The 24,844-nt window shown below is 61.1% G+C and overlaps 5 protein-coding genes across 5 annotated transcripts; 2 read left to right on the plus strand and 3 right to left on the minus strand.

Moving 5' to 3' along the window:
* Positions 1-905: 905 nt before the first annotated feature.
* BXZ73DRAFT_98249 (uncharacterized protein) lies at positions 906-2,519 on the plus strand (the record flags this gene model as incomplete). The annotated part of the gene is made up of 4 exons (XM_048027635.1): positions 906-960; positions 1,048-1,198; positions 2,276-2,448; positions 2,503-2,519. 4 exons carry the CDS (start codon positions 906-908, stop codon positions 2,517-2,519), a joined length of 396 nt encoding a protein of 131 aa, XP_047881344.1.
* A 4,771-nt stretch (positions 2,520-7,290) lies between these two features.
* BXZ73DRAFT_75035 (uncharacterized protein) lies at positions 7,291-8,677 on the minus strand (the record flags this gene model as incomplete). The annotated part of the gene is made up of 3 exons (XM_048022143.1): positions 7,291-7,776; positions 7,850-8,237; positions 8,310-8,677. 3 exons carry the CDS (start codon positions 8,675-8,677, stop codon positions 7,291-7,293), a joined length of 1,242 nt encoding a protein of 413 aa, XP_047881345.1.
* A 5,999-nt stretch (positions 8,678-14,676) lies between these two features.
* Positions 14,677-16,936, minus strand: BXZ73DRAFT_98252 (dihydrolipoamide succinyltransferase; the record flags this gene model as incomplete). The annotated part of the gene is made up of 7 exons (XM_048027637.1): positions 14,677-14,729; positions 14,799-14,924; positions 15,132-15,202; positions 15,255-16,018; positions 16,613-16,737; positions 16,801-16,859; positions 16,923-16,936. 7 exons carry the CDS (start codon positions 16,934-16,936, stop codon positions 14,677-14,679), a joined length of 1,212 nt encoding a protein of 403 aa, XP_047881346.1.
* A 2,745-nt stretch (positions 16,937-19,681) lies between these two features.
* On the plus strand, positions 19,682-22,420 carry BXZ73DRAFT_75037 (uncharacterized protein; the record flags this gene model as incomplete). The annotated part of the gene is made up of 6 exons (XM_048022144.1): positions 19,682-20,038; positions 20,099-20,379; positions 20,444-21,805; positions 21,857-21,995; positions 22,055-22,257; positions 22,315-22,420. The coding sequence occupies 6 exons, from the start codon at positions 19,682-19,684 to the stop codon at positions 22,418-22,420; spliced, it is 2,448 nt and encodes an 815-aa protein (XP_047881347.1).
* Positions 22,421-22,848: 428 nt separating this feature from the next.
* Positions 22,849-24,478, minus strand: BXZ73DRAFT_88259 (uncharacterized protein; the record flags this gene model as incomplete). Its single annotated transcript, XM_048024879.1, has 4 exons — positions 22,849-23,127; positions 23,194-23,724; positions 23,780-24,183; positions 24,343-24,478. 4 exons carry the CDS (start codon positions 24,476-24,478, stop codon positions 22,849-22,851), a joined length of 1,350 nt encoding a protein of 449 aa, XP_047881348.1.
* Between the last annotated feature and the right edge of the window lie 366 nt (positions 24,479-24,844).

Consider the following 24,844-nt stretch of genomic DNA (forward strand, 5'->3'; position numbering starts at 1 on the left):
CGTGGCCGCGCGCGCGCGCCCTAAGCGCGCACCGCAGCCCCGCGCGGGGATCGCGCACGGCTTGCCCCGCGCTCTCCCGTCTTCAATACCATCTCCCTCCCCCGAAACACCTGTGAAGAATCGAACAGTGGACAAAGAGAGCTGTAGGGGCGAAAGGACGCCAGATGACGGACAAGGTGTCGGATAGGACGACGATGGTGGATAGTAGGGTTCGCTAACAAATAACTTATTTGTTACTTGTGTTACTATTAGTTGTTAGTAACATGTTAGTAACACGTTAGTAACAAGTGGGCTCCCAAGGGGTGTCCGGACGATGTTACAAATGTAACAAACTTGAGAGAGCCTTGGCACCTTACAGGCATACATTGGATGTGCTGTGGGTGGGCGTTCAAACATCAAACAGCAGCCGGAGCTTCGACACGTCTACTGCGGTGACACTGTCCTTGATGAGCTTGCCAAATCCCAATTGTGCCTTGCAACCCGGGTTGCGCGGGTGAGGTGGTGTTCGGGGCATATCACGGGTACCCCCGGCCCGCCCACGGGCCTCACAGCCGCTCCTTCACGCCCGACGCGTTCATGTCTCGCCGCGCTCAACGTTAACATTCAACGTTCAACCCTTGCCCTACCCATCGCCGCCCCTCCCTTGAGCCTCGCAGATTACACCGCGAACCCTCTGGCATGTTCACCTTCGCCACGGCCGTGCTGCAGCCTACAGACGTCGTCTCCACCACCCAAGACACTGCCGCTGCCATGCTGGTCACTCCCTGTGTCTCGTCTACCGCCTCTCCCGACGTCCACAGCTGGTCAGTACCAGTCAGTCGTGATTCTCGGCTCACTGATCTGGCCAGCAGATGCCGACCATCAGTACTCTGTTTGGGCCCGCTCTGTGCCCCCACAAATCTACCATGCCCGTCCTCCGCGCGTGCTACCACGACGATGTGCCCAATCTCGTTGCCCTTGGTAGCGAAAACTTGGCCAAAGTCATCTAGCTCGTACTCCCCCGCGTGCTTTCTCATCCCCGTGTTCGATGTGGCTCACGCTCCCTAGTGCACTCTCTGCGTGCATCGCGCGCCCCGACCGCGCGCCCGCACCTCACCTGGCTCGTCGTCAACTATGAGTACGACATGACCATGCTCCACCCTGGCGCAAGCGAGACTATTGCGGCTGTTGTCTCGCTCTGCCTACCGTCGCCGCCTACGTGCGCCAAGCGCGATCTGGCACGTCTGCGGACGGCTCCATGGGGTGGCAGATTAAGTACGCGCTCGACCAAGGTGCGCGCGGGGTGCTCGTGCCCATGGTGTATGTTTGTTTTGCACCCACATTCGTGCGAACATGGCAGCAGAGGCGGGAGGTGGAGCGTGCGGGGGAGGAGGGAGAGCGAGAATGCTGCAGAGTGATGAGTTCTGAGTACCGCTTGCAGGTCTCCACTGCCAGGGCACAGGCCAAGTTCGTCGCCACCCCCGGCCTCTTCCCCCCATAGGGCGTGCGCGGGCCTGTTCACGCAGACATCACTCCGGGCGAGCGCCCCGTGCGCGCATCCTCGTCCTTGTCCGGGTCGAGTGACAAACCTCAATGAGAACCTTGCCGTCGACGACCTCGGTGCGTGCTGCCTCTCCCCGTTGAATCTGAAGTAGCGAGGAAGGGCAAGCACTGACCCATTCCGTATTCATAGACAGCGTCTTCATCCTCCTGCTCTCAGAGTCCTGGCCTGCCTCGTTGGCGACTCAATCAAGATTGGCGGCTGGGATTTCTAGGTTATGGAGATGTGTAGATCGCCCGAATACATGTGCCTACTCTTTTATTTGTTACATGTTACTAACAAGCGTTACAAATACCGTCAGAGGTTTGTTATTTGTCGCGTATGTTACAAGGCCCCAAGTTATTTGTTAGCGAACCCTAGTGGATAGGATGATAGAACGGATATCGACCTAGGACAATACGGCGGCATAGTACTGTACAATGCGTGGGAACGTCGCATATATGACTAAGCGTAATGGACATGCCTCGGATGAGGGCGTACACTGGAACACTAGAAACCAACAACGCCTTCTAGCCTGACACGGCGACCTCCATCTCCACGTCTGTTGATATACTTATTCCTGTTCGTATACCACCCCTTCGCATGCATTCTACTGTAGATGTCCCTTCACCTCCCCACACATCTCTAATGACCCACACAACACATTGCGTACTAATTTATCACTCACCATCTACCGTACCGTCCACGCCATCTCCAGCTTTCGCTCCGCTGTGTACTTCTATCGTTCGCCCTCAGCGCCCTCGTCACACCCGCGCTCCTCTCTTCCGCCCTCGCGCAGACGTACACCGCGACGTACCTCCCCGGCTCCGCACCCAACATGACAGAGCAGGGCCAGAGCGGGACCAACGAATGCAGCGACGACCCGGCCGCCAACACCACGATGCCGGGTGCCAGAACGCGAGTCTTCGGTGCGTCCTCCCTCTCTTCTCTCGCCCCGTCCGAGTCCCGTGTCTCACTGGTAGGGTTCGCTAACAAATAACTTGGGGCCTTGTAACATACGCGACAAATAACAAACCTCTGACGGTATTTGTAACGCTTGTTAGTAACATGTAACAAATAAAAGAGTAGGCACATGTATTCGGGCGATCTACACATCTCCATAACCTAGAAATCCCAGCCGCCAATCTTGATTGAGTCGCCAACGAGGCAGGCCAGGACTCTGAGAGCAGGAGGATGAAGACGCTGTCTATGAATACGGAATGGGTCAGTGCTTGCCCTTCCTCGCTACTTCAGATTCAACGGGGAGAGGCAGCACGCACCGAGGTCGTCGACGGCAAGGTTCTCATTGAGGTTTGTCACTCGACCCGGACAAGGACGAGGATGCGCGCACGGGGCGCTCGCCCGGAGTGATGTCTGCGTGAACAGGCCCGCGCACGCCCTATGGGGGGAAGAGGCCGGGGGTGGCGACGAACTTGGCCTGTGCCCTGGCAGTGGAGACCTGCAAGCGGTACTCAGAACTCATCACTCTGCAGCATTCTCGCTCTCCCTCCTCCCCCGCACGCTCCACCTCCCGCCTCTGCTGCCATGTTCGCACGAATGTGGGTGCAAAACAAACATACACCATGGGCACGAGCACCCCGCGCGCACCTTGGTCGAGCGCGTACTTAATCTGCCACCCCATGGAGCCGTCCGCAGACGTGCCAGATCGCGCTTGGCGCACGTAGGCGGCGACGGTAGGCAGAGCGAGACAACAGCCGCAATAGTCTCGCTTGCGCCAGGGTGGAGCATGGTCATGTCGTACTCATAGTTGACGACGAGCCAGGTGAGGTGCGGGCGCGCGGTCGGGGCGCGCGATGCACGCAGAGAGTGCACTAGGGAGCGTGAGCCACATCGAACACGGGGATGAGAAAGCACGCGGGGGAGTACGAGCTAGATGACTTTGGCCAAGTTTTCGCTACCAAGGGCAACGAGATTGGGCACATCGTCGTGGTAGCACGCGCGGAGGACGGGCATGGTAGATTTGTGGGGGCACAGAGCGGGCCCAAACAGAGTACTGATGGTCGGCATCTGCTGGCCAGATCAGTGAGCCGAGAATCACGACTGACTGGTACTGACCAGCTGTGGACGTCGGGAGAGGCGGTAGACGAGACACAGGGAGTGACCAGCATGGCAGCGGCAGTGTCTTGGGTGGTGGAGACGACGTCTGTAGGCTGCAGCACGGCCGTGGCGAAGGTGAACATGCCAGAGGGTTCGCGGTGTAATCTGCGAGGCTCAAGGGAGGGGCGGCGATGGGTAGGGCAAGGGTTGAACGTTGAATGTTAACGTTGAGCGCGGCGAGACATGAACGCGTCGGGCGTGAAGGAGCGGCTGTGAGGCCCGTGGGCGGGCCGGGGGTACCCGTGATATGCCCCGAACACCACCTCACCCGCGCAACCCGGGTTGCAAGGCACAATTGGGATTTGGCAAGCTCATCAAGGACAGTGTCACCGCAGTAGACGTGTCGAAGCTCCGGCTGCTGTTTGATGTTTGAACGCCCACCCACAGCACATCCAATGTATGCCTGTAAGGTGCCAAGGCTCTCTCAAGTTTGTTACATTTGTAACATCGTCCGGACACCCCTTGGGAGCCCACTTGTTACTAACGTGTTACTAACATGTTACTAACAACTAATAGTAACACAAGTAACAAATAAGTTATTTGTTAGCGAACCCTACTCACTGGGATCTCACCTCTTTCTCTTTCCCCCCTCCTCTCCTCCGCTCTCGCTGACACCGCGCTCCCCACGACGTCCACGGGCACGCCGACGAGCTCCCTCCGCAACGACCTCAAGGTGTCCAGCGGCAGGGACACCGGCGGCAGCGCGCGATCGGTCGCGATGGTGAGCGGGCTCGCCGTCGCCGTCGCCGCGCTCGAAGCTGTCCGTATGACTGCTGGGGTGTGATGCACTTGATCAAGCTGTCCTCCGCCGTACTCCTTGCATGTATTGATACGCAGACAAGAGGAGGTTGTCGACACAGCCAGACGGCACCATCCCTTACTCGACGCTACAACGTCGGCCCCACTCGACTCCAGCGAGCACATACGCACACCCCAAGCAAGTCCGTCCAAAGGGGATCATATATTCGGATAAGCGTTCGTCGTACTCCAGCCACCCAACGCGCGTCCGTGACCCGACCACCACCGCCGCCAGCTGGCTGCAGCCGTCCGCTGGATCTTGCGGGGCTGCACCAGCAGCAGCGGCGATGATCGGCACGCGCGCCGAGCGACCGTGTACGTGTGTAAGCTATCGGAAACCGTCGTGTCATATCGTACCGTACTGCGACAAGGCGAGCCAACGTATCGTAACATGAGCGTGTATTACTGAGGTTCTTCATATCGAGAAGGAGAAAGAAGAGAGGATAGAGTGGGGCGAGTGGGGAGGGGGATTCGGGAAACGTGCAGATGAACATGGGAGATCGGAACGAGGCGAGTCCGCAAACGCATGTCCACGAGAAAATGCAGAGATGGGGGTAGGGGGAAAAAGCAACCGACAGATGCACACCGAGAACTGTCCATTTTTGACTGAACACTGCGCCTCCCCATCGCACAATCGCGCGCGCTCGAGGCTCCGAACTTCGCCTCCGCCTTCGACCGTCCTCCGTCGCAACAACTGGGTCCATGAGATGGTAGATCGCCGCATGTCGTGGATGTGTGTCGCACATAGATGGGAGTGTGGCATAGGGCATGTGATGAGCTTGCGCGTTGGGGTAGAATGGGGATGAGGGTGACACGCGTGCAGGGGGCTGGTGGACAAAGCGATGGCCGGATGCGGATGTGAAGAATACAGCGATGCGACGATGACGTGCTGGGGAAACTTGAATGCAGTTGCGGGGACGACGACGATGCGAAGGACCGGGTCCGATAGCGAGGAGCACAGCGAACGAAGCGAATACAAGCGGAGCGGGGGCTTGAGGGATGGCGACCGACGCGAGGCGGGGAAACGGAGTATCGAGTTGAACACAATTCACATTTCTATGTCGTCGATAAATGGGACAAATGGACAGATCAGGCAACGAGCGTCGGAAGGGAGGGTGTGGGGGCGGCCGAGTCCGGACGACGAAGTTGCAAGCACCTCGAAGCCCAGCCGGTGAAGGAAACAAGACACTGGGGGTCGCCGAGATATGTACAAGGCTTGGTCGTCCAAGGAAGACAACCAAGGGAGGCGAGCACCCAGGCACGGAGGTGGACAGCGGTATACGGGGGGGTGGCCGTTGGGTATGCGTGCGGTATAGACACATGATGATGCTGCAAGCGAAATTCAGTCAGCGACGTCACCACATGCAGCGAGGAAGGACTCACGAGCAAAGCCAACAACGTACACCGACCCCAAGGTATCCGCTATGCCACAAGCGGGTCGGAATGGAAGGAGATAAGAAGGCAAGGGTGGTAAGATGTGAGGGGGCGGGGGAGGGGAGTAGATAATACGGCGGGGCAGAGATATACTGTAGAGGCTGACCGGAAGCGCAGGCGCCAGCGGTGACATTAGCCATGGAGACGATACTAGTGCACAAGATGGAACAGGAAGGGGGATGGGTGTGGCGATGTGACGAGGATGTGATATTGATACACTGTGCGGCAACACGCCAAAGAAAATGGAGAAAATGCAGGTAATCGTGCAAGGGGGGAAGGGGGCGGGGGAGAAGGGCAACCTAAACATCGTGTGAACGTGAGCGTGGGGAGAAGAGGCAAGGGGAAACGCGAACATCGGACATATCTCCGCGGCCGTGAAAAAAAAGGAAGGGGCGCGCGGTACACTACGATATAGTAAAAATGAGGAGGAATAAACATGACCAAGGTAGTCCCAGAACCCAAGAACACATGCGTGGAACGACGACGCCAGTAGAAGGAAGACGATGCGGCCCTCTGGGCGGGCGGTGCGTCCCGCTGATGCGAGCCGAGGGAGGAGATAAATATGCGAGATCGGCCCTCCAGCCGACCATATAGCCGAGGTTTTGCTGCGGTCTTCATGTCATCGTTTTTCTTCTTGCTCGTCTAGGACTTCTGTTTGTACAACGCCGGGGCCGCTTGAAAAGACGGCGACCATCGGGTAGAGCAGAGTGGCGGAGGAGGGTAGAGACGAAATGCGATGCGACGGAGATGCGAAAGCATGCACGGAGCCGAGATGTAATGACACAAGTTGAGATCGAGAAGAGGTCAGGTCGGAGGGATAGAATATACACGGAAGGGGGGTCGAGTGGGTTGGTCTTCTCGCCCGCGACGAGTCGCGGACTCGGTGGGGACCTGTTGCCACAGGCGGTGGGGTATGAATGCCAGCGCCGATGACTGACCCAGCAATAGGCGGGGTATCTATGCTGAAGGGAGAGGTGTGAAGCGCGTGGATGTCCTGTGCGAGAGAGCCGTGAACCGGGGGTGATGCCGAGGGGGTGGATGAAGTCGAACAGTGTGTGGAGCCCGAGGAAACCGAGAGCCGGAGAGTCGCTGGTGTCGATGATAGAAGACAACGTCGAATGAATAATGATACTGAGAATAAAACGCCAGGACCCGGACGACTTCGAGACCAGAGTGGCACGAAGTCGAGGGGAGTGGCATGTAGGATGGTGGGGGGCGACTAGCGTGGCGGAGTAGCATGCCATTATGCGATCGACGCGCGGCTTGAGGATGGCGGATTAGTCGTAATCAGCGACAGTACGAACAGCGTCTACGGGCACTGGGTGGCCCGGGCTGTAGTGGTCCAATTAGTAGGTGGTTAAACGGAGAAGATGACGGGGCTAACCTCTACACTTGACGAATTCTATGGTGCTATGGTACAATTACACCGCAAAAGAGGGGGCAGGGAGATCGTCCGGACTTGGCGAGTTTTGGAAGACAGAGCCCGCGAAAAATCCAGCCGCGAGGGACGGCGCGGACGATGAAGTGAGTTGGTCAACGGTAGAGGCGCCGAAGGCCGAGGGGGAAGGTCCAGTGGAGCAGCGAGCACGAGGGATGGTGACGCCGCGGCGCTTGATGTGCATGGCCTCGAAGAGGTCCGACGCGGACGACGAGGCGGACTCCTCGTCGGTTGACATCGCGAAAACACCCTCGCTGGGAACACGGCGATGGTTGCGACGACGCTGGGCCGGAGTCGGGGTGGAGCAGGGGCTGGTCCCGGCGAAGGGGAAGCCGACGGTCGACGACAACGGGGCAGTGCGAGGGGCGTCGTCAACGATGAAGTTCTCCTGCTGCCACGTACCCCTCATGCCTGCCTTCGGAGGGACCGAAGCAACCTCCCGGATGGGAGTGGTGGGGGGGTGAGGTCGCTGTCGTCGCCGCAGTCGGACGAGTCATCGCAGACGGGGAACGAGTCCCAGCGGGTGGAAGTCATGTCGGTACTGGCGCGGCGAGGGGGAGGGCGACGGATAGCAGAGACTGACTGGGGGTGCGCAGTAGTCTCCTCGTTGGCGGCCCGGCCGATCTTGCGGCGAGAGGGGACTGGGGGACCGGCGAGTCGTGTTGACCGGCCTGGCGGCGGCGGGCGAGCTTGCCCGAGGGCTGCGAGGCGAGCTTGGGGGCGGAGCGGGGGGCCTTGCAGTCCTGCTTGCTGGCGGCGTCGACGTCGACGATGAAGGGGTCGGACGAAACCTCTGGCTTGGCCCGAGAGACCTGAGCTCGGGGAGCGGCGGGAGCCTTCTGGGAAGGCGAGGGTGTGCGAACAGGAGTAGGGGAGGGTTGGTGGGCGTGTCGCCGCGCAGCGACATCAGAAGGGGAGACAGAAGCTCCCCTGCGATTGCGACGAGAAAAAACTCAACGGTAAGCCACGAGCGCCAAACATCTATCAGGAACTGACGCTAACCTGCGACCACTGTCCTTACGGTTCTTGTGCTGCTTACGACCCCGGGGAGAGCTATCGGACGTCGGGGTAGGCTGTTCGACCTTCGCGAGAGAGAGGGGGGCGGGCTGGGACTTCTCAACGGGGGCAGGCTGCGCGCGGGAGAGCTGGGGCGAGCGCTGCTGGGGCTTGTTCTTGGGGGACACACGGGGAGCACGGGATTGAGGTTGAGCGTGCTGCGGGCGGGGAGAGAACTGAACAGGCTTGGAGAGGTTGAGGACGCCGGGGACGTGCGAAGGGCGGACGACGACGGGGACCGAAGTGAGCCTTGCGTGGGCAGGACGGAAAGCGGGCGAGGAGAACATTGATGGCGGTTTCTGTACAGCGATCATGGTGAGGGATGTCGGGCGGATATTATGACGGGGAGGTTGTCGGCGGCAGCTTGAAGGGCGCGGCGACGGAGGCGACGGAGGGAGGAAAACGAGGCGTCGAGGAAAGGGGGAAGGTTCGTATATGCGTTGCGCCCCGCCCAGCCTCTTTTCATTGGACCACCGATGGCGAGACTTGGAACTCCGACGCTGCCTAGCCACGTCGGACAGGGCCGGAGATCGGGTCCGTCAGATCCTGTTGCCGCCTGTTTGGCTTCTGTGACGCTCCCTTTCTAGGAAAGATGGGGACCTGGGCGCCAGCTCTTCGCAACTGTAGCCGTCCACTGTGCGCTCGTTTGGGCTGCTCGGGAGATGCGTCGCGGGGTCCTATTGTACTCCGTTTTGCGCAAGGAGCACGAGTGATGAGCGTAAGACCGCGTAGGAGGCGGACGACTGGGTGGTTTTCGCTTTGTCCCGGAATATTCCACGCGCGAGCGGCAGGCGCCGAGGTACGAGTCACAACGGTGACCGTCACGACAGCGCTGATGTGAGCGGGCGCTAGCACCCTGCCTGGCTCGACCTCGAAAGGCCGGCGGGCCCCTTTCCACCAGGCCGTTTGGCTTTCTCCGCTCCGAGAGCACGAGGCCCGCGTCGTGCTCGCAGGCCATCCTCCGCTAGCGGCATCCACACCCCCAGTCCTGATACGCCCCCCTTCCGTGCTTCTCAACCCGTCCGCTCTGGCCAGCGCGACCTGCCACGCGCCCTGCCACGCCCCCGCCCTCGCCCTCTCCTCGACCTCAAATCCGCACCCCGCATTCTGTCCAGCCCGTGCCCGATAGTGGCGCCCGCCTCCACAGCCCATTCCGCCGATCTGTGCTATCGCGTCCGCCCCTCTGTGTCGCCCCCACCCTCCCCCGTGTTCCAGTGCGGCTCCGAGCGCCGTGTGTTACGGCCAGATTCCCCGCGCAGCGAACAGCCTGCGCACACCCGCGCGCGGGGGATGCGCTATCAGCGGCGGGCGCTCAGCGCAGCCTGCGTCATTCCTCCACGACCCATCATTCGCCCCTGTAATTCCTGATCGTCCTCCGCGCTGTCGAGAGGCCGCAACCGGCGCAACACGAATCACGCCTATCACGCACACCTCCTCTTGCACCGCTCGCGGGCGCACCCCTCGGCGCGGAGGTCGTCCAGCTCCCGCTGCTACCGTCCCGAGATCGCATCCGCCTCCCCGGGTGATCATTCGAGATCGCGTGCTCGTTCCTTCCCCGCACTGCAGCCTGCACGCGCGCAACGGTCAACCTCCGTCCACACAGTGCGCCTACAATCTCTATGCGCATCCACATCCATGCCCATGCTGTCCCCATGCGACTGTCGCTGTCAATCCTGCATCTCCACCTCAGACGTTGAACAGAGAACCAGTGAGGAACAATGGCCTCGACGTGCGGATACGGCAGCGGTGCCAAACGACGACAACGCCCGCCCCCGTCTGGCAACTCGACCGCACAAAACAGCCACACTCCTCCCGCGCCCGCCTCATTGTCCCTCATTGTCCGCACGCGACCCCTCCGCCATATCGCCCCCTCGTTCCCACCAGCCTGCTTCGCGCCGCCCCTTTTGGGCCCCGCGAGCTCCCAAGGGGAACGGCTCCATCAGAACCCGTCGCGCTTCCCCAGCGCACCATACATTTCAGTGTGCGGTAAGGCGCGCGAGCCCAGCCGGAGGACCGGCCACGGAGCCTGTGAGCCTGCGAGCCGTCCGGCCCAGCGTCCCTGGCGCTGGAAGCTGGAAGCCGGAAGCCGGAAGCCCAGCTCGCGATGCTCCGAGTCTGACGCAAGGTTGAAGCTACGGCCCACGGCCCTGCAAAGCTGAACCGTACCGTCGCGTCTCGATAACGCCACTCCTCCATCGCCATCCTCCCTGCACCCCGCGACCCGGGGTCCGGAGGTCACGCGGGACGGCGGCAGGCAGCTCGCGCCGCGTTCCGTCGCGCACTGACACTGCCCTACTATGTACATACCATCACGCATCCATACGGACGTCCACCCGTGCAGCGCGCGCCCCCAGCTGCCCCGGCGACCATGTCGTCCCAGGCGTGATGCACGATGCTCCCGCGCGGCCTGCCTGATCGAGTCCCATGCCCGAACAGGCATGCCGCGGCAAGCGAGCGCACACATGTTTGCACATGTACACCATCTGGACCATGGACTCACCTCGGCCACTCGTACATCGAAGCGGATGCGCAGACGGCGCACTGCGCACGCGCGGAATGATGCCCACGTCCGGCTCCCTGCGCAGAGGCACGCCATCGTGCAGTGCTCTTCCGTCGCGCTGTCGCTCCGTCGGTTCTGCTCTTCTGCAGCTCCTCGCGTCCGACCACCGCGGCTCTCTCCGCCCGGCTGGTCGCGCCTCAGCCCCGCATCCAGCGACGGGGCTTGTGCTTGCGCAGGAGGTGCCGGTCACCTTCGGTCCCCGCAGATCCGGACCTAACGCGGGGCTGACGAGCCCGCGCGCGCCACGGCTCCGCGCAGCCGGGCGGTTCGTGCGCCCCGGCGAGCCGCTGCGTCAGCGAAGTGCGATCTGTCGAGCTGAGACGGGCGAGCTCCGTGTGCGCGCGCGAACCGAAGCACGCAGAGGTCGCTCGCTGCCCCCGGTTTCGCGCGCGCGGAGCTTGCAGCCTAGCCATCTCGGAGGCGCTCCGCTCTGTGACATGGACAGATCTGGCGCGCCGGCGCGACGGGGGCGGTGCCCGGCTTCCCTGCAACTCTGTCGCGCCGCCCCGCCCGGGACACCGATGCAGAGCGTGGACAGAGGATCGCGAACGCGGATGTGCCGCGTTCGCACAGATATCCATAGACGTGCCGCACGCCCGTGTCTTCCCCCTCGTAGGTTTCGTTCTGGCCATCGAGCCGCCGTTCGACCCTCCCAGTCTGCCGCCGGAGACTCGTTCGAGGGGCTGACTGGGAGCCCCGTCCTCGCCTTCGATTATCCCGGTCTGCCACCCACCAGCCCACCGCCCCCGTCTGTCCTCGGCTTCGCGACCACCCAGAAGATCGCGAGTGAGGGGGGCGATACAGCCACGGACGGGGCAAGGCGTTCCAGGTGGCTCGGTCGCGTGCGCCGGCGTTCATGAGGATCCGCGCGCCCCTGCGCATCCTCCCGCGGGGAGATTGGGATCCCGAGGACGCCGGGGGCGGGCGTGTTCCTCATCTTGCCGCGCACCCGGATAACAGAAGGCCAGGCCTCGTCCCCGCGCCCGATTGCGGTCTCGATGTCGGAATGTCGCGAGGAGCAAGGCCGTGAGTTGACCCTGATCCATCTGCGACACACCTCAGTAACGTCAGCAGGAGCTCGTTGGATTGGGGGACGATAGATCAGCGCACCGCGAAGGTGCCCCCAATAAGTACCAGTCGTGTCTCGCTCGCAGCGGCTGCGCCACCATGTACCTAGTACTCCCCCGCACTCGCGCTTCGAGGTTCGCTATATGCACCGAACGATCTGCGTCGGCCCGTGAGACCATGAGAGTCGCTCTTCGGCCGTGAGTGGCCAGGCTCAACCACGCCGCGGGCACTGCCGTCGCCCTCCATGTCGATATCGAGCCTGGCCATTCAGTGCCTCCGCCACCTGCGAGTGGAGCGTGGGCCGCGGGTGGCTCGCGACGGCTGAAAGATGAAAGATATACGAACCACCGCCAGACATATGGGGGCTGACCACCCGTGCGTCCCCCGCGGATTCCGCTCGATCGTCCGCGATCGAGCGTCAGGTGGGCGGCATATATACGAATATAGGGGAGCGGTGGCGGTCATCTGTGCGACGGAGGCGGGATATCTCAGCAACCGGCGACATACGGATCGCGACATACCTGGTTGGGATAGAAGGCGATCAGCGCTAAGCGCCCCCGTGGTGGTCAGCGTCTGAGTTCCCCCTTCGTGCGGAGCTCCAGCGGGGTTCTAAGATGGCACTGCATCTCAGCCCGGATCACCCCGCAATCTCCGCCCGCAGAAAAATTGAGCGGCGCTTGCGACCCTGGTGGCATGCCGCCGGGGCGCTTTGCGACTTGCTTTGTTTGTGTTTGGCTCCCACCCTCCGCTTCTTCAGCGCTTCAGCTGTCCATGCATCCCGTTCACCTTCTGATCGCTGTTCAGAGGCTCAGCGCTCAGATATCAAACATCAACTGGCTTGCAGCATGGAACGTCTCTCGCCGTCAGCACCGTCGCAAGAAAACTTCGCAGACCCAGGACGCGCTAGTCCACACCCAGCCAGCCCACCTCGCCGCCCTCTCCGCCGCAGCCCAAGCCAACTCAGGCTGCGGCCTCCGCACCGGCCCCTCTCCACCCGCCTGCGAACGCGGGGGGTCACGCGGGGCGTCCCATTGCCTCATCCGCACCCGCGCGAGCTTCTCGCCATTTCCGCGTGCACGTCCGCGCTGATGCCCGCCCGCGCATTGTCTCTGCCCCACTGCCAGACTGAGGGAGAATCAGGGCGGCGTGTCCGTGGCACCCATCTGCCATCAGCCACCTGGGCCACGACGGCTGGGCCGGGCGAACGGGCGGAGATGCTTCGAGCCAAACTCCAAATTCCCAATCTCTGCGCGCGCGCGAAGCACGTACGGGCTGCGGGTCGAAGGTCTGATGGCACTGCGACTCTGCACCCATGATGTCCTTGCGGACGCTCACGCAGGCAGACTCGGCCAGCGCGAGTCACTGGACAGACTCCAGAGAGGGAAAGGGCTTCTGGATGTGGGAGCCTCCGCGACGACGGCCTCCGACCTCCCGGGAGCCCGAGGCTGGCGTGGCTCGAAGTACCGTCGTCCGTCGGCCTCATGTTTTCTCAGTCTGTCAAGGCCAGCTGGTTCTCGTTCTCGTCTTCCTCCGCATCGGACTCGCCCGGCTGGCATGCCAGCACCTGCGGACCGACGCCTCCACCCAATCTTCGCAGTCTCCGCAGGGCCGTGTCGACCATCCAGGTGCGAGATTGGCGGAGGGAACGCTGCACAGCGGCGAAATTTTTGAAAGCTTGAGTCCACGGTCCCCGTCAGCCCGGCGAGGAGTGAGACTTCGCGAGTCCTTACGTCACGCTTATGTCGATCAAAGTACGCTCCGCCTCCTGAGCGAGACAAGACAAGACCGCGGGCCGGAGAGGCGCGGACTTATCTACGCGCGCACGGGCCTCCTGACCGCCGCCACCACGTATGCGTTGAGTCGCGCAAGCGTTGCCAATGAAGCTGTGAAGAGCAGGAAGGCGTTGCCGTGCACGTCCAATGCGCATACATACGTGTACACACCGTCGAATGCGGCTCGCGAGCTCGGGCTGGTTGCCGGAACGCCCTCCTGCGCAACGTTGGAATCTGTACCCTGCACCTCTGCTTATCGCAACAGCCGCGGGGCAGGTGGAGTGGCGCGACGGAGAAACTGATGAAGCGGCGAGCCAGGGTCCATGTTTGCGACATTTTCCAGAACTCCGTGGACGGGTAAATACTGCCTTCGAGCCCTATGACATACCCGCTTCGATAGCAACGCTGTGCTGCACTTCGTCGAATTCGACGAGACCGCCACGGTGACACCGCGAACTTCGGGGTGAACAGCCATGGCGCCTTCGATTGCACAGAACTGCGACTGTCTCACTTTCGTGCGGCCGTATACACTCACGCTCTCGTCCCGTGCACTGGCATAAGTTATTTTCGGCAGTCCGTACAAGCAACACAGCTCGGTATATACTTCGTTGCGAAAAAAGGATCGTCGAGGGAGGACAGAAGGCAGAAGGGTCATCTACGGTGCTGTAAACCTGTACCTGGATCAGAACACGCGCACACCGCACGCACACACGAAATCAAATCGGCGGCGGCGCGGCGCGCAAAGGCCCTCGGCGCGAGACGAGACATGCGGGGGCCGCGACGGGTGGAAAGAGGGGGAAAGTCGGATTGCGCGCAGCGTGGGCTCGATTAACCTTCACCACCACCACTACCACCACGACCGCCAGCCTCCCACACCTCCCGTCCCTTAGGCCCCCGCTGATCCGCGACGGGCTCATACAGAGAGGAGCATTTTCCGTGGGTCCTCGAGGTACTCCTTCACCTTGACTGCATGCGGGGTCCAGACTCGTCAGCGCCCGGTGTCGAGGAAAGAAGTAGGCGACGGAGGGTACGTACCGAGGAAGGTGACGGCTTCCCTGCCGTCGAGCAGACGGTGGTCGTACGTGAGCGCGACGACCATGATGGGGCGGATGACGATCTGGCCGTTGACGACCACGGGCTTGTCCTTGATCGAGTGCATGCCTGCATGCCGCAAATAAAGGAAACAAAAACATCAGTCAGCCGTTCGGTAGCAAGCGAGCCGATTTGATGGGAAGAATGGGAAACAGGAGGAAGCCAAGGTACGCGATCGGCACTTCTGGGCGGAGGACGCGGAACGGACAATGAAGCGTGGATCCGACGTGGGAGGGTGCGGGGCCGAAGGGTGAAGAAAGGAGCGAGGGTACTCACCGAGCACGGCGGTCTGGGGCAGGTTGATGATGGGCGTGCCGTAGAGCGAGCCGAATACACCGCCGTTCGAGCTTCGGGGGCGTCAGCACGGGGTGGGCGATCAGGGAGGCAGAAGGTACGCACATCGTGAACGAACCACCCGCCATGTCCTCGAGCGTGAGCTTGCCGTCGCGCGCCTTCTTGCCCATCGCCGCGATCTCCTTCTCAATCTCTACGAAGTTCATCGTCTCCGCATTGCGAACGACGGGGGTGACGAGGCCCTTCGGGGTCGCGACCGCGACGGAGAGGTCAACGTAGTCGCGGTAGACGATCTCGTTGCCGTCGATCGACGCGTTGGTCGCGGGCACCTCCTGGAGCGCGAGGCAGCACGCCTTCGCGAAGGCGGACATGAACCCGAGCTTGACGCCGTGCTCCTTCAGCACCTCGTCCTTGTACAGCTTGCGGAACTCCATGATGCTCGACATGTCGATCTCGTTGAACGTCGTGAGCGCCGCCGCGGTGTTCTGTGACTCCTTGAGACGCTCCCCGATGCGGGCACGGATGCGGCTGATCTTCACGCGGGTCTCATTGCGTGAGCCGCGCACTTTCGGTCCAGGCGCGGGCTCCTCTTTCGCGGCCGGTTTCGAAGGTGCGGGCGCAGGCTTGGGGGCCTCTTTCACTTCCTTCTTCTCCGGCGCGGCGGCCTCTGAAGGAGGTGGGGGTGCAGTCTTCTCAGCCTCCGCCGCGGGCGCGGACGACGACTCAGCGGGCTTCTCGGCAGATTTGCTCGCGCCGCCCTCTCCGGGCTCAATGCGGAAGAGGTCTTGTCCGACGGTGACGGTGTCCTCTTCGGCTGCGAGATGCTCGGTGATAACACCGGCGGTTGGTGCGTTGACGGAAACGTCAATCTACGCGCAAATAGTGAGCATGAGTGTCCGGGACGAGTAAAGCACGAAGCAATTCGACTGTCATGTCACGCTTTCCAGGATATTATCGCGGAGAAATCGCCCATGAAGATACTCAACCGGAGCCCCATAAACTAGACCCTGTTCCATGTCCGACCACGCCAGATGCGCATGGCTCCGTTCCGATGATGCACGCCGACGCATCAGTCGCCATTTTACGTGCGTATCGTATCGCAACGACGGGGGGTGTCGTAAGCTGCCGTGCCTCCACTGCCTCGTGCATGCTAGCGGCTCTGAAGCACACTATATGTGGTTTGTGCGACCCAAAGCCAACTGCAGGACGAGGTCGCGGCCTGTATCCACTTCTTCGTTGTGTTTCGCCGCCACCACGATTGGATTTGGGAGAAGGACACGAGGCCCTTCCCACCCCATTCTCGCGTGCAGTTCGATGAACACGACTTCGCCCAGGGTGTCCCCAAGCGAGCCGCGATACGACAATGCGCAGCCACGACGCGATACAATAGCAGAGCACGGCGCATTTGCAACGCAAGGTCCGGGCTCGAGCGGGAACGCACAAACGGCACTGGAAACACACACCTTGTCCGTCTCGATCGTTGCGACCTCCTCGTCCGCCTCCACGGAGTCTCCGGGCTGCTTCAACCACGTCTTGAGCGTGCCCTCCGAGATCGACTCGGCCATCTGGGGGACCTTCACAGTCTCCGCTGCAGGGGCGGCCGCGCGTCAGCAGACGGACGTGTCACCGCAGCGCCCGCGCGGGGACGCACCTTGGAGGAGGTGGGTGGAGTGGAAATTCGCCCGCTGCGAGTAGGTGGTCGCGAGCTTCCTGTGTGCGCATGCGGATCAGCCACCGTCCGTGCACCCCCGGTAGCGGGAGAGACAAACGCACCAGCCCTTCGCCATAGCGGCGGCGTCAGCGCGCATGGCACGCCCGCGCGCGATGAGGACGAGTCTCCTCGAGAGCATGATTAGAGTGGGTGTAGGAGATAGGGATAGATACGGGGGCGTGGGGGTGCGGTGGGGCGCGACGGCGGCTGCGTGAGGGGGGAGGGCAGCACGGTGGCAGAAGAGGCAGATATTGGGAGTGCCAGCGACGACGCGCCGACGACATCATCACCGCGCATCGCCAGGCGCCCGGCACCGAACAAGTCCGAACCGTCGAGGGCCCGACGTCCGCGCCGTTCCGCGGCCTCCGCCAATACCAAGCGGCCGATTTCCTGGCCGACGACGCTCTCGCGCGACCGACGACCGTCGTTCGTCGAATCGTCCCCGCCATGTTTTCAAGGACGCCTCTGAGGGCGGAAATGTGTTTCAATGTCAAGGGGATCTGGCCACTCGGCTCAAACTCGGCGGCAGGTTCTCACGTCTCGTCTGCAGCTGCCCAAAGGGCATTGGCCGATCTTGCTCGACTACTACTCACTAGCACCGCTCAAACCCTCGCCGGCCGTCACTTGTATGTATGTCCGTCCGTGGACCGAGGAGGTGATTATTGGACTCTGACAAATTCTTATGTGGTCTCGCTGACTCGTTCGTTGTCGAAAGGGGACCGCACGCACGGTTATAGGAGATTGAAACGCACTCGAATTATGCCCTTCCTTTCCTCAAGTACCAAGCACAATTAGCGGGAATGGCCCTGCGACGATCCTGCACGAGGTGCGTTCTTCCGTGGCAACCTCCAGCACTCGACTCTATGCGCATATACTCGAGCGGGACGCGGTGCGTCGGAGCGCCTTCGTGGCAGGTGCCCCACAACATACACCAGAGTCGCGAACTTGCCCACACCGAGATCGAACGCATGAAGATCCCGTCCAACCACATGTCCACCGTTCGTCGCTTCGGTGAAGACCGTCGCTGATGACCGGACCCGTTCCTGTCCACTCCCGGTAAGTCTCCTGCCTTCTGGTCGACCACCTACGAGCCTCACGTTCTCCTCGTGTGTTGCCTGGACCGCTGTGGACGACACCCTTGATTCCATTTCTACGGTCCGTTCCGCGTCTGAGAAGACGTAACGGAGCTGTGTTGGCTTCGCGATAACGGCGCAGGCAACCCTATCGCCTATGGTGAGTATCGCATCTTGCCGATATCGTCTGTGTGTGTGGAGAGTTGATCCTGAGGTTGGCCTTGCTCGCCTCATCCAGTTTGGGTCGTGCACTTTTGGGAGTTTTGAAAGATGTCCGGTGCACTCACCAGACTGTACAGCCCGCGAGGACATTAGTGGCAGCACTTCCCACTGAAATGAGGGTCGCTGCAACTACGTGTCCGCGGGTTCGTCTGCACGATTCATGTGATTAGATCCGCATTCAATGCAATATCATTTCACAGGGTCCAGTGTTTACTCAATGGTTATGGCATCCGTGATACGAATGACCCCAAGCCCAAGTGCGGATCATTTCTCAATTGCAGTGAGCACGGGCGACATCGAGGCTTCTCATTTCTCAGTCGTAGCGGTGCGAACCTCCGTTGCCACGTCTTCGCGCTACCAGAGGACACCTTCTCAGACCGCTCGTCTTACGGACCTTACCGGAAGCAAGTCCTTACGTTGACGGTGCTGCGATACTCCCATTGGTTCACTCTCGCTCTGGAAACGACGTGTAGTTCGGATCTTCGCCTGCAAGGTTGTATACAGTAACGGTCTACATGATCCATGTGCGTATTTGGTACTCGTTTTGTCAGTACCTACGAGGACTCAAGAGTCAAGCAGGATTAACAACTGGACCCGAATGCTTCCAACAAAACCGGAGTACACGGACCACTGAACAAATCGTAAGCGCTCACTAAAGTGTACGCGTGGAGGAAAGCAAGTATCCCGTGACCTGTCGAAATCTGGTATAGCACCGAAGGCCACCCGAATGGGTGCGTCTAGTGTGTACCTCTTGCAAGGAACAATACTGAACGCCCATGTGCTCCACCACGCCTTGATAGCCAAAACCATAAGGGTCTCACTTGCGAACGTGCGTTTGTCGCGTATTTTCTGCGGTTCGAGAAGAGGTTTGGGACGCCTCACGAACAGGTCGCCTCCACGTACAGCAGTGGGAGTCGTTCTAATTACCCGACGGAGTTCCCAGAGGGCGCATGTGCAGGAGAATACGTGTGCCTCCCTGTGGCGAGGAGGTTCTACTGGTGTGGAGGATGTGCCCGTTGTGCGTGGCACGCTTTGTGAACGCGGTGAACAATGGGCCAGAGGGTCGGGACGGGAGCCGGCGGGATTTCCTGAGTTGTGCACGATTGCGGGCCCACGTGCATGGCCTCTGCTCGCCGTGCGCAGATGCACGTTGGCGGTGGGGGACAACAAGAAGAGAGTCTTAGCCGTTCTCGGAAGGGAAGTGTCTTCCCCGTCGAGTGCGTTGTCCACGACGGATGGCCGACTGCGAACGTGGGTTGGTGGCGCTCACACACGACGGGGGGACTGGGGAGCGCGGGGAGCCTGTGGGCGTGTTATCGCTGCATCGACGACCGGCGGCTCCAATTGCAGGCCGCCAAGGACGCAGGCGACCGTCCGCGTACGTCCTCGTCGCCCGTCCACCCAGGTCCACCCTCGGGTCGCCTTTACCCGCCTGGCTTTATATCGACCGTGCATTTCCCGCGTCCTGCTAGCGCGTCTCAACTGCGTCTGCCCACTCCCGCTCACCGCCGATCTTCGCTCCCGCCATGCTCCACCATCTCATCGGCGAGCATGCCTTCGCGTTCGCTCAACGGAACGCCCTCACGTGCGGCGCGCTTGCTGCGCTCGTGGCCCTCGTCATACTCTTCCGCGACGCCCTCCTCGTCTACGCCAAGTTCGCCTATGCATGCTTCCTCAAGCCTCTCGATCTCGGCAACTCCTCCGAGGTCAAGACGCTTTCCGGCCAACAACGCGCCCTCGAAGGCTTCTACCGCACCCAGGCCAGCATCTATGACACCACCCGCGGCACCCTCCTTCACGGGCGCGAAGACATGCTCCAGCTCGCTGCGGCCCAACTTAAGCACCGGTACCGGAATAGGGAGACGAAGCCAATCTGGGTCGATGTGAGTATATGCGCTCGCTATCTCCCGTCCCCGCGCCCACATCTCCGATGACGCACCCAGGTCGGTGGCGGTACGGGCTACAACATCGAGAAGATGGGCGCGTTCGTCAGCGTCCCCGACTTCTTCTCCGACGTCTACCTCGTCGACCTCAGCCCCTCCCTCCTCGATGTCGCCCGCGAACGTTTCCAGCGCCTTGGCTGGACGAACGTGCATGTCGTATGCGAAGACGCTCGTACCTTTTCCATCACCAAACCTGACCCTGCGGGAGCGCTCGATGGGCAGAAGCACGCGGTGAAAGCCGATTTCATTACGATGTCGTATTCGCTCAGCATGATTCCGGAGTAAGCTTCATCCTCCATCCCATCGTTCGTCCACCCCTGATCGCGTATTTGCGCATACACCCAGCTTTTACTCGGTCATCGACTCCCTCATCGAGCTCCTCGCCCCCCTCGGTCTCATCGGCTGCGTCGACTTCTACGTCCAGTCCTCGTCCAGTTACTCACTCCGCAACTTCACCGGAGGCCACCACTCAAGGCACGTCAACCGTTTCTCACGTGTCTTCTGGCGCTCCTGGTTCAAACTCGACCGCGTCCACCTTCATGAAAGCCGCCGCGACTACCTCGAGTACCGCTTCGGCACGATCCTCAATGTCAACGAGCGCAACAACACTCTTGGCTGGATCCCCTACTACATCTGGCTCGGCTGCCAGCGATCAGCGACATACGGCGCGGTCACTGCCATGGCTCGCGATGCCGCTGAGCACATCGATGCCCTTGCCACCGAGAGCCCATATCTCTCCCCTGTACACTACAACGAGAAGCGTTCGGAAGCGCAAGACGCTGCGGCGCGCGAGACGCGCCTCTCGCTCCGTTCGAAGGGCTTCGAAGCCGCCATCCTTAACCTCGCCACGAATGTCCCTCTCCCTTCATTCTTTTATCAAAACCAGCGCTGGCGCCTCTACTACGACGAATCGCTCCAGAAGCACGCCCAGTTCGGCAACGAGTACATCTACGCGTTCACCTGGGAGGATCCCGCGGAAGACCAGCGGATCCTCAACATCAGCCGAGATGACGTCGTGTTCGCGATTACCTCCGCCGGCGACAACCTCCTCTCCTACGCCCTCCACCGCCCGCGGAGCATCCATGCCGTCGACCTGAACCCGACGCAGAACCACCTCCTTGAGCTCAAGGTCGCCGCATTCTCCGCTCTGCCCTACGAGGACATCTGGAAGCTCTTCGGCGAGGGCCGCCATCCCAACTTCCGCAACCTCCTCCTCACCAAGCTCTCCCCCTTCCTCTCCTCGCGCGCGATCCAACACTGGCTCGACTCCACCAGCACCTTCACCGCCCGTGGCGGGCTGTACGAGACCGGTGGCTCCCGCCTCGCCGTCAAGCTCGCCAAGTGGTTGTTCCGGCTGACCGGCCAAGCGGGCGCGGTCCGCCGTCTGTGCGACGCGCGCACGCTCGAAGAGCAGCGCGACATCTGGCGGCACTCGCTGCGCCCGCTCGTGCTCAGCCGCCTTCTGAGCCACGTCGTGCTCGCGGACTCGCGGTTCCTGTGGAAGGCGCTGGGCGTGCCCGAGAACCAGCGGAACATGATCGCGGACGACGGGATCGCGGCCGCGGTGGCGAGGGGCAAGCCGGTGTCGGACAAGGAGGCGGTGTGGCAGTACGTCGTGGACACGCTCGATCCCGTCGTGGAGAACACGCTGCTCAAGGACAGCAACTACTTCTACCGCCTGTGCTTGCAGGGGCAGTACTCGAAAGAGTAAGTGCTTTCGTGCTTCTCGCGGGACTGTCGTAACTAACGCGCTCGCAGGTGCCGACCAGCATACCTCACGGAGCAAGCGCACAGGACGCTCTCGAAGCCAGGCGCGTTCGACGGCCTCCGCGTCCACACGGATGAATTCGTCGAGGTCCTCGCGCGCATCAAGCCCGAGACCGTCACTGTCGCCGTGGTACGTCTCCGTCACCCTGGTACACTCGCCCATGCACACCAATTCATGCCTTCGCGCAGATCATGGACCACATGGACTGGTTCGAGCCCGAGGGCACACAAGCCCCCGCGGAGATCCGGGCGATCAACAAGGCCATGAAGCTCGGCGGGCGCGTCCTCCTCCGCAGCGCGGGCCTCAAACCGTGGTACATCGCCAAGTTCTCTCAGCAGGGCTTCCGGTGCGAGCGCGTCGCGGAGCGCAAATCCGGCACGTGCATCGACAGGTTCGTCTTCCCTCGTTCGTCGTTCTATTGAGGTGTGAGCTGACCGTGTCCTCCCAGGGTGAACATGTACGCGTCGACGTGGCTCTGCACCAAGGTCGCCCCCGACCCGACCGCTGTGGTGGACACGGAAGACGTGAATCACGTCGAGGCGCTCACATTGTGAGCGCAGGAGCTCTAGTCTGTGCTGCTTGAACATAGAGGGGTTTTTGTTCTGACGGTGGGGTTTTTGTCTGATGGTACTCACGGGAACCTTGTAGACAGCATCCGCAATATCCTCCTTGCATTGCTTTCCAAGCTGTGTACGTACTCACTGTACTTTTGCGCATTTTGACACGACTATTGTGACGTCCACTGTAAATACAGATGATTTGAACACGACCAAATCCTATTGGAACAACTTCGTGACTTTTGGAGGATCTCGCGGACTGCGAGGACCATAGTGCCTACATATACAAACAGCGCGAGCGTGGAGGATCTGACCGGAAAAATCGCTCTACCTAACCAGCCGCAGGCGAGCGCATAGCGTTCGTGACGAGTTTCAATATTATCTACTCCCAGCCGAAAGGGCTACATACATGGAAAGCGACCAATCTATGGACGATGTGTGCCATGGTAGAGCAGGCCAAGCATCCCTGCATCATGCGCGGGAGTGATTGGCGCGAAATCCTGCACGCCCTCCACAGGGAACACACGCTTCGACAAGTGGGAGGGATAGCGCGCTTCCCCTACCCGGCCCGCCCAATCGAAGTCGATGAGCCTCACCCGGCCCTCGACGCCCTCTTCCCAGCCGCGGAGGAGCAAGACGTTCAGCGGGCGGACATCCCCATGCACCATGCCCTTCTCATGCAGGATCTTCAGCGCGCGGTCCACCTCGGGCGCGGCCGCGCGTTACTGCTCCTGCGTCAGCGCTGCGGTGCCCTCCAGGTACTCCATGACCACCATCTGGTGGCCGTCGTACGGGGGATCCTCTTCTGGCCAGATGTCGCCGCAGTAGAGCAGCCCGGGCGCAAGCCCCGCAGAGGCGAGGAGCGTGTGCGCGGCTGCGCCGTACCGCTCGACGAACTTGACGACGACGTCCTGCGGCTCCGGCCCGTCGAGGCGCGCGCGAAAGACGGTGGAGCCTTCGCCGGGGTCCTTGAGCACGGCGGAGTACGTGAACGTCATGGGGCGGCCGCTTGGGGCGCGGTATCGAGTCGCAGAGGGGAAGAAGCGGGAAGCCTCGGTCGTCGGGAGGGGGAGGCGGGCGTAGAACCCGCGCAAGCCTGTCAGGGCGAGCGTGAGGGCGTAGAGAACTCGTGCGTTCTCCAGCAGTTCGGCTTCGTCCGCTTGATGATCGTGTGAGAGCCATAGGTCCCTCGTCAGGCGCTGCACCACAGGCTTTCCCGAGATGATGGCGCCGGATATGGAAACGCGCGGACCGGAGACACCGACCACAAAGGACGGCACACGGCAGCTGTTGAGGAGCGTCTGCGAATGGTGGCGTAGGTACGAAAGGAGTGGTCTACCAAAGAGGAAGACTCACTCGCTGGTTAGCATGGCACCAATGATCGACGTACGAGCTCGTGGAGTGCAGTTCACCGGACTCGGTTTCTGTGTCCACCCCGATGGCAGCGAGGGCGGCAGTGCCCGAGAATGGTGGAAAGACTGAGGCAGGGACCACATATCCTGGAAACGTGCGACAAACATAAGATTGCTGGACTTGACCGCCTAGGAGATCGGAGAGGAGACGGAGGATTTCGTTCTGGAATGCGGTCTGGTTAGGGAAGACACGACATCCTACGAGCATGAGCTTCGCGGTGCTCCTCAAGAAGTCTTCCGGGACGGGTAAATCACCATCTCTGCACATGACCGCAAAAGCGGCAAAAGCGGGATGAAAAACCCTTATTGAAGGAGGCAAAGGGTTGACGGCTTCACTAATGTAACGTCCTTTAATGACAGGGCCAGGCCAGTGTTTGATTTGACGGGAAACTTGGCTGTCCTGAGATTGTGTATCGTCGTCTCCGCGTCCTGCTGTTCGTTTGAATCCTAAATATTGGGTCAGCACAGCACAGCCAACCACCCACCACGTACGTATGCGCGACTCACTCTTCATCATATCGCTGAGAATGTCTCCCTCATCGTCTTCATCGTCAGGGGGCGGTCGAACGTTGTGGGGCGGGGCGATGTCGACCACGAGAGCACAAATTGCAGAGAGCTCGTGCGAGCCCTTCATACCAAGCATGGCGCTGATGCTGTCATCTTCCGAAAGGAGGTGGGCGATCGGATCGCAAAACGCACTCAGATCGTAGTCGTGTAGAATCAGGAGAGACTGCAGCCGTGGCCCATCTGTCGCGTACAAAGCTTCCTTTGGCTAGTTAAACCGAGATTAATGAATGCATTGGAGGCGAGAGCGGAAAAGACACGCCACCTTCGTGCACATATGCAGACGAGACGTGCGGTTTACTCCAACCATCGGCGCCACATCGCAAAGAATATCCATGAAACAAGCGTCCGACGGCAGGGTGACATTATCAGGACGAGAGCGGAGCCGTCGCTCCTGAACTATAAAGAGAGGGATATTGAGGTCCATGGGGAGATGGACTGGGAG

The sequence above is a fragment of the Epithele typhae genome, assembly GCF_022376455.1.
Source record: "Epithele typhae strain CBS 203.58 chromosome Unknown BXZ73scaffold_6, whole genome shotgun sequence".
In the NCBI taxonomy this organism is placed as follows: Eukaryota; Fungi; Basidiomycota; class Agaricomycetes; order Polyporales; family Epitheliaceae; genus Epithele; species Epithele typhae.